Source organism: Haliotis cracherodii, unplaced genomic scaffold (genome assembly GCF_022045235.1).
Source record: "Haliotis cracherodii isolate W230 unplaced genomic scaffold, xgHalCrac1.p SCAF_10, whole genome shotgun sequence".
In the NCBI taxonomy this organism is placed as follows: domain Eukaryota; kingdom Metazoa; phylum Mollusca; class Gastropoda; order Lepetellida; family Haliotidae; genus Haliotis; species Haliotis cracherodii.
In genome coordinates, this window is record NW_027266265.1 from 58,097,837 (window position 1) to 58,118,253 (window position 20,417).

Below are 20,417 nucleotides of genomic sequence, written 5' to 3' on the forward strand. Positions count from 1 at the left end.
CACATTAAGCTGACACGCCGTGATATAAGTGGCGGCGTTAAACCCAACTCACTCAATCACATACCCATAGTCCACAGACACATAGCCCTAGTCACAGGATACATAACCATAGTGCACAGACACATAGCCCTAGTCACAGGATACATAACCATAGTGCACAGACACATAACCACATTGTGCAGACACATAACCATAGTCCACAGACACATAACCATAGTGTGCACACAGATAACCATATTGTGCAGACACATATCCATAGTACACAGACACATAACCATAGTACACAGACACTTAACTATATTGTGCAGACACATAAACATTTTGTGCAGATAGATAACCACATTGTGCACACTCATAAACACATTGCACAGGCACGTACATAATTACATACTCTTTTAAAAAAGAATACGGATATGTGTGGCCATAAAAGCAACATTAGGTGACCAAGAGGTGCAAAATGAAGAGGTGTTATGTGTTAAAGTGTCAGTAACAAATTTCCCGGATCAGAATGATCATAACATAACATCATGGACATGCAAACCATTAGTCGGGAAACACGTACAATTCCGAAAAACGCACCCAGTGCATTAACGTACTGCACGTGCAGCATCACAATGAACGGTATCAAATATTAAAGTGTTTGATTGCCTGGCATCTGCGTCAATCGAACAGTGACAGTTCAACAACATGCCAGGATTAACAGGGCGACCGGTCCAGTATTAAGGGTGACATCTACCCCTATTGTCTGTAGAAAGAGCATGCTGGATGTACCTCAAAATTTGTGAAATGTAAACACCAAAGGCTGGAGAGACAGGAGTATTACTCGATATGAAGGGAATGTTGGCTATTGGAACATTGACGTCATCCCTCTTGTGAAGATATTCCACGAGTTTCCTCTATTCATATGCACGAGCACCGGCCCGTAATCTAACGCGCGAGAGCTGACCAATGCAAGTTGAGAAATAGAAGTTCGCGGCCATCCATCGGTCTGTCCGCTAGAGAAACTGCCCTTTGTCAAAGGGAAGCTACTCTAACCCTAGGCTATGAGACGTCACGGCAACGGTCAGACGTTGTTGACAGTCGGTCAGTCCTGTCATAACGTTAAGAAGTGTAGTCAGATGTACACACAGCGAGAAAACGAAACAAGGTAACAATTCAGACATGTTTCCGCCAAATCCAGCTATTTTAATTTGTAGAGAAGGTTTCAAGCCGCAGAGGTCTACAAGCACATGGCTACTGATCCCGCTTGGCTAGGCCTAGTGCCCTCGCAAAATTGTTTCGAAATTTATATCTCCAAAGTTGCCAAAACTTATAAAATGCCTTAGCCACGTCACAGTTAGACACTGGTTTTTAGTATATTAGACTGTTCTTTTGATAATGATAGTAATTATCCCTGTAGTTTATCCAGATTCCCGATAGTTAATTCTGACGCGATCGCCGAATGACGAGGGCGCCGCCATGTTTGTTTATAAACAGTGAAAGTAGTCCCTACATGACCTTGGATATTTGCGTCTCTATCCGCATATGACCCCAACGGATATCGTTTTTATCCGTTGGCTTTATCCTGCCGAGAAACCCACCCATTATGTGATAAATAGAAAAAGTTAGAGAATTTTGACTGACAATGTCAATCAAGAGAAGGGAGGATAATTGATAATATCGTACCTTTGCAGAAAATTCCGAAGTCAAATAAGGACGTCCAGAAAATGTCGATGTTTCGTCCAATGAACATATACGAAAAAAACAAAGTTATCGTGTTTGCAGTGTATGAAAAAAAAAACTTGGCAATATGTCCTGCTATCTTTCAAATTGATATTTTGGTAAACTGTCAGCTGACACATCCCACGGTAATAAACAAACTATACTTTATATTCATGTCATCCATGATAGCATTTAGATGAATCATCACGGCGATCTTCTTGTCCTGGAAATTATCCGCATTATAACGCTCTGTGGATGGCTTTCAGAGTTCTGAAGGTATATCTCCCTGTCTTCCGCTCGCGATGGTCCCCACTCAGGGGAAAGTCTGCTTGCAAGACTCAGGCGCTGCAAAAGAAATGTTTCACGGTAAAGTGTTAATTAGCTTTTGATCTTTGTTGGTATTCACGTCCAAATTGTTTCTAGTTTGGCGTTAACGATAAAAAGGGTCCAAAAAGGTCCATTTGCAGTTCAACAGCACTGCTATATGTGAGTAGTTTCACATTTAAGGCAATGTGACTCACGTTAATGTCAAGACACATTCTGGATTAGAGGTCGGCAGTGACACTGATTTGGTGACGCTTTACTTTCATGATTTACAGTATTACAGAGATTCGAGTAGAATGTGAAAAAAACGTACCTCGCAAAGGCTTCCCTTTCTCTTGACAACTTGGTACACGAAGGTGATAGGTATGGGCAAAGACATCACCACTGCGACCATGATACCAATCACCCTTGCATATTCAGGGTAGATGAACTCACCATAGCTTGGCGGGTCATACAGAAACAGGGAACATATCAGGGAAGCCTGAATGTAAATGAAACCATTCTGTACATGTGATTGCACATGCTTGCATTAACAGTTGGTGTTTCATTGTTCATGTACAGATAGATACAGACAGACAGAGAGACATACACAGATATAACTACAGACAGAGAGGTAGACGCACACACACACATAGAGAGAGACAGAGACAGAGAGACACAGAAAGAGAGAGACAGATACAGACAGAGTAAGAGGTAGACAGACACGGAGGGGGCGATAGACAGAAAGACAGACACAAAGAGAGAGAGACAGACATTCAGAGAAACAGAAAGAGAGACAAAGCGAGAGACAACAGAGAGACAGACAGAAAGGGAGACAGAGAGACAGACAGAGATAGAAATAACAGACAGACAGAGACAGACAGGGAGGGACAGACAGAGAGAAAGAGAGACAGGCACAGAGAATGAGACAGACAGAGAGACATGGGAGAGAGAGCGACTGACAGAAAGAGAGCGATACAGACAGACTGAGAGACACAGGGTGAGAGAGAGAGAGACGGACAGAGAAAGAATGAGAGACACAGGGAGAGAGAGAGAGACACAGGGAGAGAGATGAGACTGACAGAGAGAGACAGACACAGAGAGAGAGGCACAGAGAGAGAGAGAGAGGGATCACTTATAATATAGGTTGGACGGTGTTTTGTCAATGACTTTGTTGCTTCAATCCTTGTGCGACCTATAAATTGAAAACTGCTACATATATATATTCTTTCAAACTTGCTGAAGACTTTTGACACCAGCAGGTGAGGTGCAGTACGAAGTTTCATTTCAACATTTGGATGTCCTGCAAAATAGGGATATTTTATATTTTTTTACTAGAATTGTTTTACTTAAACATTTGTGGACCCATAAATTGAAACTTCTACATGGATTCTTTTCAAATTTAGGGAACAGTTTCCATACTTATAGGAGAGGTGCAGTGCAAAGTGTGATTTGATATGTGTATTTTCTGAAGAATATGATCTATTTTATGTATTGATCTTTACTTTCACATTTGTGCGACCTATAACTTGAATACTACATGGATTCATTTCCAATTGAGGGTACAGTTTTTATACCAATGGGAGGTGTGCAGTGCCAAGTGTCAATTCGATAAGTGGATTTTCGTAGAAAATATTGCATTTTTCCTGCTTTGAACTGAGAAATATTTTGGAGTCGGGGGTATTAGTGAGCCCTGTTTACTTTTAGTCTTGTTTATTTGTTGATTAACAACACACTCCGCAATATTCCAGCTTACGGACTAGACCAGACAATCCAGTGACTGACATCATGACAACCCAGTTCTGTTTGTCGCCTTTTGCGACAAGCATGGAGACCAATTCTTATACGTATCTTCTCGAGGAATTGCTGGTTTGGCTTGACGTCGCTTTATTGCAATGTATCGCTACTTTGACCACTCGCTTCGCTCCATCTACAGTCATTCAGACAATGAATAGGATATTACAACAATTCTTGATCTAGTTAACTCTTTGGTGTGTACTTACAAAGAGAATGAAAGGCGTTAAATACAATGAAAGAAGTTTGAGCAACACTGGAAATCGTCTCCCTGCCATCATCTCAATATCGTTGCTGAGTCTATTTGAACCTACAAAACATAAAGGCGACGTTATACGGCGCGACTGTAGCAATTTATGTAAAACCGACAGAGCATCTTGGTTGTAGTTTTAATGTACTGTCAACATGAGTGATTGGGGTGGCATAACGGCATAAAGTTCTGTGCTGGTGTGGCAGCTTGATGTTGGAGAAAACAAGGAAATAACATAGGTCCATGGCGATCACAACTTTCGTGAAACCTACGACTACGAGTATGGTGTGGATTACTAAATAGCAATCTGGACGAATCTGTGTTGAACCCGTGATCATAAGATTCAGGCACGCCAAAGGGACGCAACTCTGAAATGCAATGAAATCTTCTACTCTCCTGTTCACGTACTGCAGCACTATATGTACACAATCTGCGTAAATATAATATAAGATATATAATGTCAACACCAGAGAACAATCAGTCTACACAAGGTCTTGATTCTACAGGCTGTAAACTGCAAAATAGTTGTGACAATTGTTTGCATGGACCGCTGACAATCATTGACACCAGGTGTTATCGAACAAGATGAGCATGATCAGCTTACAAGATTTGCCAAATTGTGCCACATGGTCCTACCGTATATCCAGTTGATGACGACACACTCGAGACAGCCAATGAGCAGTGTGCTGAAGGAGGAGGAGTACCACTCTATCAGTTGGAAGAGAAAAATACCACCCTGCATGGAGGATAACATCAGGGTGTGATGAGAGGTTAACTAAAGGCTTTTGTTCGTATATTTGATCAACAAGGACTTTCATCATTTGTAACGTATTTTCTATTTCAATCACCTGACCACATTTGTCATGTTGTTTGCAGGTTTTATTTTCTATTTCAATAACACCTGCAAACAACATGACAAATATGGTCAGGTTATCACAGTATTCATTCCGGACTAAATGGAGATTGTTCTCTTTAGTATCATAATAATATATCATGCTTTGGTGTTTTATGTTCTCTTTTATCTCCGGCTAAACCCTGTCAATGGTCGCCAGTGACTGAAGGGATTGTGTAAATCCTGCTGGAGTCCATGCAGGTAGCAAAGGTACTGTAAGTCCCCATGGTCCTCAGTATGGTGACCTCACTTTAGCTGCTGGTGATATATAGCCCAATGTTTTCTATTGTAATGCTATAAATTGTCATATTTTATGGTTCTGTACTAGTTTTAAACATACATCTGTGATAATCTAGTTGTTTTACTGTCCTTTGTCGACAAAATTTTATACCGTTTACATATATATTATTAAAATACTGCCGATGTGACGTTAAATATTACCTCAAACACTCACTCATTATGTTCTCTTTTAACTCTGAGATTGTTACCATGATGGTTGTCAGATAACTGCAAATGGCCTAATGACCAATTATCCTTCTCTGAATACCGCCCCTGAACTTCAAATAAAGGTGACCTGGGAAATCACATCATCTGTTTTATATTTAGATCAATGCGTAAGGATAGGAGTGAAAGAAAACCTTCAGAAGAATCACTATTTGATAGTGATTCATAAACACATGCTTATGACATAGTCAGAATCATACAATGGGCTCTGCTTTTAGAAGAGATGTTGTATGCTAATGGTAAAGTTTCTTTACGTGTTTATATTTACATTCCTGTCAGTAATCGACCTAGATAGTTCAGTGAGTCCATTTTATGACATTTAATGGCACACAGTAAACATCCAATGCAGTTTACATGAATTTGACGAAGGATAAGGTGTGATAATGGTCCCGTGTGGGTCCACTAAATCTGCAAACTTTCAGAATGAGCACAATGTTCGCATTTATATGCGTGTAAGATCTTTATGTTGAAACACTCCATGTTTTGAACAAAAGACAAGACAGACTTTTGAGGCTGATCGTAATGGTTATTTACTGAATGTTTTAACATGACCAGGTTGTTTTTCGTAGGACGTAGGTAAATACAGTTCCAACGTAGTCATACCTTTACACAAATCCCCCTTTGGCATTCATCTTAACATATTAATCATACTTGCAACGCGGTAGACAAATTTATAAACAATCAAGCCATCGGTCATAATAACAGGTGCGATAATCATAATATGAATGTTTTAGGTTTCTCTTTCACAAGTCCTTCAGTGCGATCTTATACCCGACATCGTTACGCCTGTTCACAGGGATAATGTTTTGTAGAGAAGGTCAAATGTGTTCTGAGACCAGGCCTCAATCAAATAAACAGGTTTTGCTATGATATATACGTACCTCGGTCACAAAGGGAATGGACAGAACGAAGCCAACGAGACACACCCCAGCAGTGACACACATTCTCCGTTCTTGAAGGTATTTTGGACACGCCTCAATGATTCCAGCTATGATCGTTTCCGCAGGACCAAACTGAAAAAGTACGACTGGGTAATAAGTACATGATCGTGATGAAGTATATCAAGTTGTTAAGTGATGGACGTCAAACCCTCACCTGGTATCTTTTTGCCATGATATTGCTGAATTGTTGCTGAAAGCAACGCAACGGCATACTCATTCACTTGTTAAAAGATGGACAAGATTCATGGTCTCTATTTCACAATTTTGTACCCACTACGTTTCTCTATTATGCGTGAAGACATACGGACGCGTTGTTGTTTACTAGTGACTTTCGTCTGCCCAGAAATGGGCTTCACACATTGTGCTCATGTGGGGAATCGAAGCTGGGCCTTCAGCATGACGGGCGACCGTTTTAAGCACAAGGCTACCCGTCCTTCCCTGATATGGGGTGGAATTTCGGACCCATACTATGTCAGTCTTTGCAAATCGTTAACGAGTGTGTGAGTGATTGAGATTTAACGCCGCACCAAAAGCAACATTCTTTCCTGACCCGGAGCCCTGTAAATAATCGACTTTCGACCAGCCAATCTCGTTCTTATCCGTAACGTCTCATGCGTCGTCAGCCTTGTCAACGAGCACGACCATCAGATCAATTTTCAGTTGCTCCTTGCGAAACGCGTTGTTATTGGCATCAAGTTCCTTGTACCTTACCACAGAAATATTCTAGCTTAATGACGGCTGTCTGCAAATTATCGAGTCTGCACAATCCAGTGATTGATATGAGCAACGGTCCATGCCGTTATGGGGTACGATTATACACACTTGACCGAGCCTGACCTAACAGTCCTGTGCGTCGACTCTTACGACAAGCATGGGTTACTGAAGACGGGACTCTTGCCAAGATCTTAACGGAACTGGCATGCAGAGCTATCACCTAAACCACGGGGCTACCCTACCGTCCTTAAACCAAAGAACCAAGGTTATAATGTATGAAGCCAATTCGTAGTGTCCCGCGCGATGGCTGGAATATTGCTAAGTGTGGCGGAAAACAAGAGTCACGCTTCAGACATTAATCGTAGTAGATGATTCTGGTGTCCCCCGATATAATATTGCTTAATTCCACATAAAACCATAGTCACTCACTAATGTTTGATTATCATCTCAATGGCACCTGCGTTTTGATTGCACTGTACATATTCACAAAGCTTGAGTGTTAGTTGGCAGTGCAGTGTCCATCCGACAATAAAACGCCCTTGAACAGCAGGTTATCGTGTCATGAAAGAGCCATCTGATAATATCTCAACGTTATCAATAGTGTATACCATAGAATCTATTCCCATCATAAAGAGCATCAGGAAGAACAGGACTGCCCACAGGTGAGACACAGGTAGCTGTGCGATGGCCTCTGGGAAGATGATGAACCCGAGACCAGAACCTGCAACATATATGTCTATTAGCTGTATGCTGTCGTGAGTGTGAGTGAGTGAGTGAATTTGGTTTAACTCCGCTTACAGCAATGTTCCAGCCAAATTACGACGAGAACACTACAAATGGGTTTCACACATTGTACCCATGTGATAAATCGAACTCGGGCAGTACAATAAGCGAACACTTAAACTCCAACCTAAACGCCGTATCTTTATAGTGAGTGAGTTTTAACGACGCTTTGAACAGTATTTCAGTTATATCATGTCAGCTTGGTGTGGAGGAGAGTTCGGGGTGTCGGGTAGGACAGGACGTGTTTTTCGCGTACAACTGGCGTCGTCAATGATATCCAGTGATCCATTTGTTAAATGTATAAAGTTAGTTAATAAATATAACGAGATCTAGCAAGAGCGAGACTCCATTCAAGATAGCGGCGCCCGGCGAGTGATCGTATTCGATGTCGCCAGGATAACATGTAACTTGTAAGTAATGTTCTACGTGCTAGTAAATTTGACGTAAGGGAGTTAGGTTGTCTTGTTATCACATATATAACCGAATAAACAATCTTGACTCAAGATATCATCGTTGTGTCTTTTGCTTGTTTCTTGTTTGACGCCCCACTCAGCAATATTCCGGCTATATGACGACGGTCTGTAAATAATCGAGTCTGGACCAGACAATCCAGTCATTGACATAATGAGCATCGATCAACGCAGTTGGTATCGATGACATGAATCAACCAGGTCAGCGAGCCTGACCACCCGATCCCGTCACCTTTTACGACAAGCATGGGTTACTGAAGACCTTTTCTACCCCGGATCTTCACGGGTCGGTTTACATATTGACACACGTAGGCGAGCCTCACCACCCGATCCCGTTAGTCGCCTCTTACGACAAGCATAGTCGCCTTTTACGGCAAGCAAGGGTTGCTGAAGACCTATCGTTGTGTCATCTGGGCCATATTCCTATCTAACATTTGGAAGGGGACCGGAATTATATGCGACCAGTTGCTATGCCAGACAAGTTTTCAGGACGAGAAAACTGGGAGGAGTGGTTGGAAGAGTTTGAACTGTGCGGAGATAACTGTGACTGTGACAAGAAAGCTACTTGACAAAGTAACTTAGACTTGTTGTAAGCCATGAAAAAGGATCAGGCAATGAGAGAAGCCTCTGAATGGCTATCTGTTGAAGCAACAGAAATGGTACTTCCAGTAAAACTGAACAAAACAGGTAAATGGCAACAGAAAGTGGATTATTAACTGCAAGGATGTTAGCTGATCCAGAAACCAATATAATTCCAGTTAGAGTGATGAATGTAACTGAAGAAAACATAACCTTCTATGAGAATACACACATTGGCGAGTTTCCCTCCGTGATATATTACCTACGTCTCCAGTGTCTACATTTGACAGAAATATTGCAGCTTTATCAAATGCGCAACCTTATTCAGACAGACATGACACATTATGACAAATATGAATGGATTCAAATTGTGTAATAATATTCGTAATAACCAACTATCCACACCTTCATTGAATGCCAACCTTGACTGGAATAGTTCATTCAAGTGAAAAAGCGGGTCAGTACCGGTAGTAATGGTTTCACTGTCTTTCTCAATGAGGAAATGATGAACGCCCCTTTAACAGCAGTTAGCTTCTGCGTGCCTGCATGACCCAGAAGTCCCCCATTAGAGAAAAGGAAGGCGTATAACTGCCACCATAAGTGTGCCCTTTACGCCCAATGGAATCTGTTTCCTGGGATTCCCGAGAGTTCAACGTGTTGCCATGGAAACGTAAAAAATTATATATTTCTAAAAGTGTTAAATAGCAAAAGGCACCAGTTCAGCAAGAATCTGATAGACATGCAAGTTCAGTATGTGTCTGGTAACATGCAAAGTTTTGTTAGAAAGTATTGAATGGGTTTTGAGTTATGCTACGGAAACGAACTCTACCCTTTTGACCAAGTCCAACTTGTTGCCATGGAAACACAAAAAATGAAAATTTATGAAAATCATAAATAGCAAAAGGCACCAGTTCAGTATGTGCCTGGTAGACATGCAAAGTTTAGTAAGAAAGTATTTAATAGTTTTTGAGTTACGCTCCAGAAATGAACACCACCCTTATAGAACCTAAGTCCAATTTGTTGCCATGGAAACATAAAATATAAACATTTCTAAAATTCCGAAATAGCAAAAAGCAATCTGATAGACATGCAAAGTTTCGTAGAGACATATTTACCAGTTTCTGAGTTATGATCCGGAAACGATTTCGGGACGCACGCACATAAGGACGGACGGACGGACGGACGGAACCCATTTCTATATCCCCCGCTATCTTCGCCTTACTATGTTTTGTGTTGTGAACATGACGAAATAGGTCAGCTGTCATCAAAAGTGTTTCTTTGACCACACCCTAGTTCTTTTGCAGGTCTGTTCGACAATGTTACGCATCTCCGACACAGTTCTTGCACAGCATTGTACCATTTGGTACACATTTGTCAATTAAATCATTTAAGGCCAATACTCAGCAGCCATTACAACGTTGAAACAATGTTGCAAATTGGTTTCATATGAAAATTGAACACTTGAACGTTGTTTCTACGTCATTTGTCAACGTTATATTAACGTTGTTTCAACGTGAATGTATCAGAGGACACCTTGTAAACCTTGACAAAGTTGTTTTACAGTACAGCATCAGCTCAAGAAGTGGTGGCCTCCCCGGGCAAGACACTTTGAGAAATATTTAAGATTAGCGAAATATTCTAGACGGTCATAATACACACCAAAAAGCGAACCATTTTGTTTTAGTTAAACAATAAATAAGCTAAGTTATAGCAGCTTAATTAGGGTGTTAACCAATTTCACTAAAAAAGTGGTAAAAAACTAAAACTGTAAATCTGGAAATGAATTAAGTCTCCAAATTAATACGACTGCTGACCCTCAACCAAAACTGCGACTCAATATCATTGAATCTCTCTCCCCCCCTCCCCTCCCCCCCCCCCCCCCCATCCTCTGTAGAATGAAGCATATACTTACCCTATCCTTATCCAAATGGCACCGCTTATTAACGCCGAGTAGAGCACTTTCATAAATATAATATACAATGTTTTCCTAAAAACAACACACAGTTTATTATCTGATGCAGATGACAAATGAGCAACAAAGATACATTTGTTTACACAAACTTGTTTACAAAGATATTAAAAAAACATAATTTCAATTATATACAACATTTGCACTTCTTTTTTTCTGGGTGGCAATGAGGTCCTAGGGCTTCGGCCTTCCCCTGTTCCGCCAGGGGCATATTGTGTGTATAACATTAAAACTAAATGACAAAAATATTATACCAGATATTGTTATTATATATACAAGACTCTCAATTATGAATAAACCCTAGGCATACTCATTCAATGAAATAGAGGAAACGTTTCTGTGATAGTAAGATTCCATTTCATTGTGTACACAGTATCTTCAGATCTATATATATGTGTAGTGGTGGCAATTTCATTAGTTTGAACAAAAGGTGTTATGTATAAAACCCTTTATATGAGTAATGGTTTAATTTCTCTCATATATTTACATAAAAAATATATAATTATAATTACTTTTTACCTTAATTCACCGCACACAAAGTGGTACATGAAAGCGCAGTCTTGTTTTTCTACCCCTTCGTGTTCATTTTGGACATGAGAGAATTTGTCATTATTCTGAAAAATAACCAGTAACATATTTGAAGCTGCAACTTCAAAGTATAGACCGATTTCTTGATGTACATATATAATCATTGACCAACTGATTAATTATTTGTGTGTGGATTAACACCACTTCCTTATTATATACATTCCACTTACCTTACAATGAGGCAATAAAAGTATATATCTTCCCACATTTTCAGGACTCAAACTTGATCAAAACCAAAATGTTTAGTCAACTTGACCTTATGATATTCTAACTATTTGGCAATTTGGCAAGGACTAATACCAATTTCTAATTCTGAAACTAATTTTACTTTGCTGTTTTGGGGAGCAAATTCATACTGCAAACCAAATCTAGTCTGCAAATAAATATATTTTCACAATTTGATTACAGATAAAAAAAACCTGCTTCAATAAAATATAAATTTCTTCGTCCTACCTGAACTACAACTTGCTCTTTCGTGTTTTGACACCGTCGATTTGTTGACAGCCACAGCTGCTGCTACAGCGTTGAAACAGGAGTCTTCACCTGGATCTATTTCAAAATAAATAAAGAAATTCAACTAAAATTACATTGTAATCCTCAAATAAAACAAGTAAGTTTTGCAAAATATGCGTAATATTGCAGTAACATTACAAATATCTAAATATTTTTTACATTTGTATTTTATCCTGCATTACTCCGTATTGCATCTACTGCTGTCTTCTGACAGAGAGACGAACTGTGTGAGATCCAGCTGCTGAAGAAAGTTGTCCCAACCAGTGCAGGAAGCAGCGCCCTCTCACAGTGGACACGTGACCCGGAAGTCATGACGTCACATCAAAACTGCTTTAAACATAACATCTGAAACTTCGTGGGGAGGTAGGGGGCGGTCGGGTAGCCTGGTGGTTTAAGCGTTCGCTCGTCACGCCAAAGACCCGGGTTCGATTCCCGACATGGGTACAATGAGTGAAGCCCATTTCTGGTGTCCCCCGCCGTGATATTGCTGGAATATTGCTAATAGCGGCGTAAAACCATACTTACTCACTCACTCGTGGGGAGGTAGCGTAGCGAAGGGAGGGAACTTCGTAATGCAGGATGAGTATACAAATGTAAAAAAATATTTAGACCTTACTAAATTTTTTAACTTATCCTGCATTACTCCCATTACTTATCTTTATCAGGCAGGCTGGCCATAATAAACCATGTGATCCATAATAAACCCTCGTTAAGGTCCGATGAATCCCCACCGCAAAAAAGTGATGACCGGAACATCTACGACCATTCCTGTCTTCAGAAAACAAGAGTCGATATAAAAACGAAACACCCGAATAGGTAACCGAAATATAATGAGTCGGGTAGCCAAAAACAAGAACTTACCTAAGAGTGAAAGCGAAACGCAATAGAGCTCTCTAATCTGAGGTGATAAACACCAGAGAGTTCGACGGGCCTTGCTCGGGGTATCGAAGAATCAGCTGTGTCGGCGGCAATATCTACGACAATTCCCAAGAGCGAATGCAGATACAGGAGAGCCCTCTAGTCTGGAGGCGAGGAACACTGGTGAGGTCGATGGGCACCGCTCAGGGTATCGGAGAATCAGCGGTGTTGGCGTCGGCGGAAATGTCAACATCTATCATTCCTGTCATCAGGAAATGAGAGTTGATGCAAAAAGTAAAACCCAGATAGGTGACAGAAATAGGATGAGGCTGGTAACCAAATAATAAACGGACCTAAGAGCGAATGCGAAACGCAAGAGAGACGTCTTGTCGGGGGTTATAAACACCAGAGAGGTCGACGGGCCTTGCTCAGGGTATCGGAGAATCAGTGGCGTCGGTGATAGGTGACCTGTTGGACTACAACCAGGGACCAAAACTGTGAACGCCGGCGACATCTTCCAAGACTACATCACGGAGGTAGTGGTTGGCGAAGGCGGTGCCCGATTGCTAAGAACAGGCTTCCATGAACGACTGGATGGAACAGTTATACTGTGAAGAACCATGGTTTATGCGATCCCCCTGATCTCGCGTGGGTTGACAGCCTTTGGGGGCAGGGTCCAATCCGGGCGGCTTTAAAAGCTTTTTAGGATGACCGACCGCCTGGAGCCACAGGGAAAAGTATTCCCGCTGACCAACGACTGCGACGAAGGGGTTTTCCTAGACTTGCAGCAGGCTTTAGATCGTCGTAGAAAACCTTCAGTGCCCTTACTGGGCCTAATAGCGCTCCTCCTCATCCTCGGCACCCACAATGGACGAGGGGGGAGGGTATAATGAATGATCTATCAGGCTGTCCTGGGAGTTGATTCTTTACAATGAAGTCCGAGCACGGTCCATGATGAACAGTGCACAGGGTACCGCATTTGAACCGGACACAGGAGACGTCTGGGCCGTCGAACTCATTGACACGAGCGGCAGTAGTCAAAACCAGTAGAAACACTGTCTTCTTCCTTAGGTCGTAGAAGGAATACGAGTGGAGTGGTTCGAAGGTAGCCATCTGAAGGGCGTTAAAGAACACATTCAGATCCAAGCAGGTGGTCTGAACTTGGCGCTCTGGTCTTCAAGACGGAACGAGTTAATGGCGACCGGGTATGTAGATGTCGTAGAGCCCTTCAACCGACGAATGCTGCGCAAGTACAGAAGGAGCTGAGCCAGGAACTCCTGGTGTTTGTCTGAACAAAATGCCTGGAACGAGCATAATTTATCATCATATAGTCCCCGTGTAGAATCGAAGGAGTGAGCGAGTGAGTGAGTTAATATTTAACGTCACATCGGCAATATTGCAGCCATATCATGACGAGAATTTTTTTGACTTTAACAATATTTATCTAAACTAAATAATTCGACGAAGGACAGTAAAACAACTAGATTATCACAGATATATGTTTAAAACTAGTACATAACCATAAAATATGACAATTCAGAACATTACAATAGATAAAATGGGGCTATATATCACCAGCAACTAAAGTGATGTCAACTTACTGAGGACCACCGGGACTTACAGTACCTTTGCTACCTGCATGGTACACCATTTACACCATCCCTTGAGTCACTGGCGACCATTGACAGTGTTTAGCCGGAGATTTAAAACATACAAATATACTACGATTTAAACACTGGCAGATATAAAATTACTTTGATTTATGTGGGCTTACATATCCTCTCAGGGGGACAATAATTTTATGCTACTTCTACCCCCTTCGAGGATATAGCCACTAACAATCTGTTAATTATCATATTCTACCAATTTATAAAATATATACCTTTATACATCAAAATTTATTAATTGATTCTATTTCCTTTAAAAAAAACGATGATAAAATAAGCATGTACTTGATTAAAAAGATCCTTTATAGATAAAACTTTGAAATATTTATCCCTTGTGATGGAAACATCAATACAGTCAAGCAGGACATGCTTGACCGTGATTCTTTCATCACAAGGGATACAAAATGGAGGATCGTCACCTTTCAACAAATACTCATGGATATATCTTGAATGGCCAATTTGACATCGACGCAAAATGACCTCTTCAAATCTGGACTGACAGCCCAAGTAGGTGTAACCGATATTTGGTTTAATTTCATGTAATTTAGTGATACCTACTTGGGCGTCCCACTTCTGCTGCATTAAATCTTGGATGTAAGATCTAATCACGGGTTTGAAATCAGTGTATGGGACCAGAAGTGGTGTCACAGATTTGTTGAGTGCTGTTTTTGCAGCAGCATCAGCCATTGTGTTACCAGTGATACCAACATGGCTTGGTAACCAACAAAAGACCATATCATATTGGCCAGTAGAAAGATCATTAAATAATTCACGAATTTTGATTAAAAGTGGATCTTTGAATGATATATTTTTAATCGCCTGAAGGCACGATAGCTATATAGAGAATCTGAAAAAATAATGAATTGTTTATGTTTAGATTAGTTTTTGATATATTGTAGTGCGGTAAAAATGGCGTTTGCTTCTGCTGTAAAGATAGAACTGTTAATCTGGTAATCGCGAAGGTTTTGTCCTGGATCCAGTGACAGTGGCACTAGCAACAACACCACCATCCTTGGAACCATCAGTAAAGATAGATTTATAAGTGTTATAAGTGTTTCTCAATTGATTGTATTCTTGATGGTAAATTAATTGGTTAGTATCTGATTTCTTTAAGTTGGTTAAAGTGAGGTCAACCTCTGGCCTTACCATTTGCCAAGGAGGGGATGAAAACAGTTGAAAGGGAGCAATATCATGCAATTTAATATTAGAAGCAAACATGGCAGACTGGATTCTTATTCCGAGTGGTGGAACAAGAGATGATATTTTATTGTAAATACCTTGTTAGAGAGGATTAAAGACGCATTTAAAAGCTGGATTTGACTGATTTGAATATAATTTAGTGACATATTGTAAAGATAATTTCAGACGGCGTTGTTTAAGAGAAGGTTCATCCGCTTCTACATACAGACTGTGAATTGGTGACGTTCGAAAAGCTCCAAGGCAAAGCCTCAGGCCCTGATGATGGATAGTATCTAGTTTTTTAAGTTACTTTTGCAGGCTCCACCATAGACGATGGAGCCGTAATCAAGTTTTGAACGGATCAGGGACCTGTACAAGTGCAAGAGTGTTGTCTGTTCCCCTCCCCACTTTGAATTAGAAACGACTTTCAACAAATCAAGTGCCTTCAGGCATTTAGCTTTAAGGTATTTAATGTGTGGTAAAAAAGTTAAATGGCTATCGAAAATAAGTCCTAAGAACTTGGCCTCCTTCACAACTTTGATAGGGGTGCCATTTAGAAATAGCTCAGGGTCTTTATGCGGTTTATATTTCCTGCAAAAATGTATGCAGTTAGTTTTTGATTTGGAGAATTTAAACCCGTTCTCTAGACACCATATTGTGTGCATATTTTTACCACGACAAGACATGTTAAAATCATCCACAAAAAGTGATCCATAAACTGAATCATTTAAAACTTTTGACAAAGTGTTAATTTTTATACTGAATAAAGTGACAGACAAATTACTGCCCTGTAGGACACCCTGATCCTGATGATAATGGTCAGACAGGGTTGTACCCACTCGGACTTGAAATTGCCGGTCTGTTAAAAACTGAGATATAAAATGAGGTAAACGACCTCTCAAGCCCAAATCATGTAAATCCTTCAGAATGCCATGCTTCCAGGTAGTATCGTATGCCTTCTCAAAATCAAAGAAAATGGATACTACGTGTTGTTTATTAACAATAGCATTTTTAACAAAGGATTCTAACTGTACTAAATGATCAATAGTACTTCTATTTTTCCGGAAACCACACTGAATATTTGTGAGAAGGTTATTGGTTTTCAGATACCAAACTAATCTATTATTCACCATTCGCTCCATGGTTTTGCAAACACAACTGGTTAACGATATAGAGCGATAATTTGAGGGATCTGTATGATCCCGGCCAGGTTTTGGGATGGGGACTACAATGGCATTATGCCACGAAGGAGAAAAATGCCCTGAAGTCCATATTTGGTGAAAGATATATAAAAGTGTCTCAAGACATGATTCAGGCAAATGCTTCAATAACTGATAATGGATATTATCAGCACCCGCTGCAGTATCATGAGCTTGCTCAAGAGCGACATGTAGCTCATGCAATGAAAATACTTCATTGTAATCTTCACCATTAGTAGAATCAAAATTAACTTTTTTCTTTTCCTGTTGTTCCTGATATTTCTGAAACTCAGGGACATAATTTGTTGATGAAGAATTTTTGGCAAAAGTTTTGCCAATATCTAATTTATCAGTTATTAATCTGTCACCTTCTTTTAGATGATGTACAGAAGATTTTGAACCTTTGCCTTTTATTCTTTGAACCATGTTCCACACCTTGGAAATGGGTGTACGTGAATTAAGTTTTGAGACATAGTTCCTCCAAGATTGACGCTTATTTTGTTTATAAGCACGTCGTGCCTTGGCATTAGTAATTTTAACAGTATTGAAGTTGTGAACTGTAGGATGTCGTCGAAAATATTTTTCTGCTTTCTTCCTACACTTTTTTGCTTGTTTGCAATCATAGTTAAACCATGGTTTACGAAGATAAGGAGTTGCAGAGGACTTAGGAATTGTTTTGTCAGCAATATCATTGAGTTGATTCGAAAATAACCGGATGGGATCAGGTACATGTATGAAGTTGTCAGGTTGTAATATATCAACACATAAACTTTTATACAAGGACCAGTTGGCCTTACTAAAATTCCACCGTGATGAAGTCAGGTCATCATCCGATGTTACAGTTTTTAAGACAGTAGGGAAGTGATCACTTCCACACTGGTCGTCATGCACAGACCATTCAAATTCATTGTAAATGTTTGAATCTATGAGGGACAGATCAAGGGCAAAATAGGTTCCAGTAGCAGGATGTAAGTAGGTGTTTGAATCATCATTAAATAGACATAAACCATTATCAGAAACAAAATCTTCAATAACTCTCCCCTTGTTGTTTGTACTTGCACTTCCCCACAGAGGGTTATGCCCGTTTAAATCGCCCATGATGATGCAGGGCCTAGGGAGCTGATCATATAGATTCTGTAGATCAGACTGTTGAAGAGCAGATGAAGGTGGGATATACAAAGAGCACAAAGTAAATGCAATGTGCAAAGTAATACGGATAGCTACAGCTTGAAGATTAGTATTTAAATGTGCAGGACTGTGAATGACGTTCTGTCGGACTAAAATAGTAGAGCCTCCGGTCGCTTTATCACCTGGAGGAGAAAATGAATGATGACAGTTGTACTACCTGAGATCAAACGTATCAGTGTGCTTAAGATAATGCTGACGGGTTATAATCTTGAACTAACAATTGTAAGTCATTAAAATTCTTTCTTAGTCCTCTGCAATTCCATTGAAGTATATTAGGCCCGTGTAGAAGGACGGTGGGCTTAAACAATAGCCTTAGCTGCTCTAGCTGAATAGACCTTGGCTCATGGGGCTTTGTGCAGATGTGCCCGGCATGCAGACGAAACCATGCAGGTTTTAGGGTGTGGCATCAGACTGTGTGGATGGAGCAGAAGGTTGGACCACACCGGAAGTTCCAGGGGTTGTCTCTGGCGATGTTTCGGAGGTTGATAAACCAACTTCTGGCCGGCCACCAAAGCGCGACCAGTGTCAGGTGCCGAGTGGCCTGTATCTCTGAAGAACCGTGGGAGGGAGAACCGGAAAAGCGTACGCGCGTAATCCTTCCCAGGAACAACGGAAGCGTCAACTGCCACAGCGGCCGTATCCGGCACCGGTGAAATGTAAGGCGACAGCTGGCAGTTCAGAGATGTGGCGAACAGATCGATGTTTGGGGTGTCGACCGTTTGACAAAGTCTGGCCAGAGGCGCCGGAAATCTTGAGGCGCCGGGGGCGCCTGAGTCGTCAGAGTCACTGGGAGCGCCTTCTCGGGAGCGCCGGTGGTGTTGGTAGCGCCGGGAGAGTGGACAGTACCCTGGTTCCTCAAACACCACACTATGGTGATGTTGTCAGTGGGCATGATCAATAGTGCGTGACCGAGAATTCTCTGCCAGCAAGTGATAAGCCATTTATCTCGAGGCTGTTGCTGTGCCAATGGTGTTGATCTCCGGATCACAGTCGGTCACAACGTGGGCTGGTGTGGCCAATCCCAGAACACTAGTCACTGACAGTGTCAGTGTCAGTGGAAGAGCACGAAGTCATGGTATATGAGGTCGTTTACAAGACTGCAAAGTTGAAAAGTCAGCAACAGGGGTCTCCGATCGTGCAGAGTGATATGATACACCGTGATATTCAAGACCAGTCAACCATGATCCCGAGAAGTGGGTGCCCGGTAGCCTATGACGAAGGGGTCAAACAGGCTCAATGAGCCTGAACAGTGAAGATCTGCCAGTTGTGATACAGACGTTGTCCACCAGAAGCTCTGTATCGATGGAAACCAGCAGGTCATCTCTCCGAAAGCATGGGGCTTTAAATGACGGGGTTATGGAGAACGTTTCAAATGGCAAGTTGAATCAGACCAAATGTCTATTGGTTGAAAAGATTCCTCACTTGAAGTAGATCGATAGTCACGATCCCGAAGATCTACGGGAGAACAGCGAGAGGGGCGGCGACACTTGAAAGACAATTGTTTCACTTTGCTTCCCCGTGTGAAGATCTATGAGATGTCAGTAATAGAAGCATATGTCAGTGGCGCCGGAGAGGTGATTGCCGATGATATGGCGCCCCTTATGCCGAAGTAGAAGATCGGTTGAAGCTGGAATCGTGTTGAAGCTTGTTGTTGCAAATACTAAGTGGGGTGGGGATCAGACAACCTTACCTCACCTGTATATGTCCCTTATTAGATCTAAACTAGATTATGTTCAATTGTATATGGTGGAGCTACAAAACGTAATTTAGAGAAATTAGATAGCATACATCACCAGGGACTGCGTCTCTGTCTTTGAGCCTTTAGAACCTCTCCTGTAGATTAACAGCATTGGAATATATAAATAACCAATCAAAACATTAAGAATTTATTATATTTTCAGACTCACTCTCTTGACTTCAAGCTATTAATAATCTATCTTGTACACATCCACTTTAAATAAAAAAAAGTTGAATGTTTTAATGACCTTGCTGCTAGCCAATACGACATCGTTTTGTCCTGGCTACCGAGCCATGTTGGCATTATTGGTTACTCAGTGGCAGATTCTGCAGCTAAAGCAGCACTCAACAAACCTGTGACACCACTTCTGATTCCATACAGTTATTTACGCCAGTGATCAGGCGTTATATCAGAGATCTCAAGAAAAGGAAGTGAGGTGAGGTGAGGTGAAATTGGGTTTAACGTCGCGTCCAAGATTATTGCACTTATATAGCGACGTGCATGTACGTGTGTGTGTATGTGTGGCTGCTTGTACTAGTCCTGACTGATGCCGATTTATAGTGCTAGCTCACTGAGATACCATGCCG

The 20,417-nt window shown here is 41.1% G+C and overlaps 1 protein-coding gene across 1 annotated transcript in view; it reads right to left on the minus strand.

Moving 5' to 3' along the window:
* Positions 1–1,905: 1,905 nt before the first annotated feature.
* LOC139453932 (sodium- and chloride-dependent glycine transporter 1-like) overlaps positions 1,906–20,417 on the minus strand; it is a 41,719-nt gene continuing 23,207 nt past the window's right edge. Inside the window, exons 9-14 of the mRNA XM_071235374.1 lie at positions 7,708–7,820; positions 6,326–6,457; positions 4,685–4,784; positions 4,008–4,108; positions 2,339–2,506; positions 1,906–2,046 (exon numbers count right to left, since the gene is read on the minus strand). Of these exons, the coding sequence (XP_071091475.1) occupies positions 1,906–2,046; positions 2,339–2,506; positions 4,008–4,108; positions 4,685–4,784; positions 6,326–6,457; positions 7,708–7,820 (755 nt within the window). The remainder of the gene's footprint in view (positions 2,047–2,338; positions 2,507–4,007; positions 4,109–4,684; positions 4,785–6,325; positions 6,458–7,707; positions 7,821–20,417) is intronic.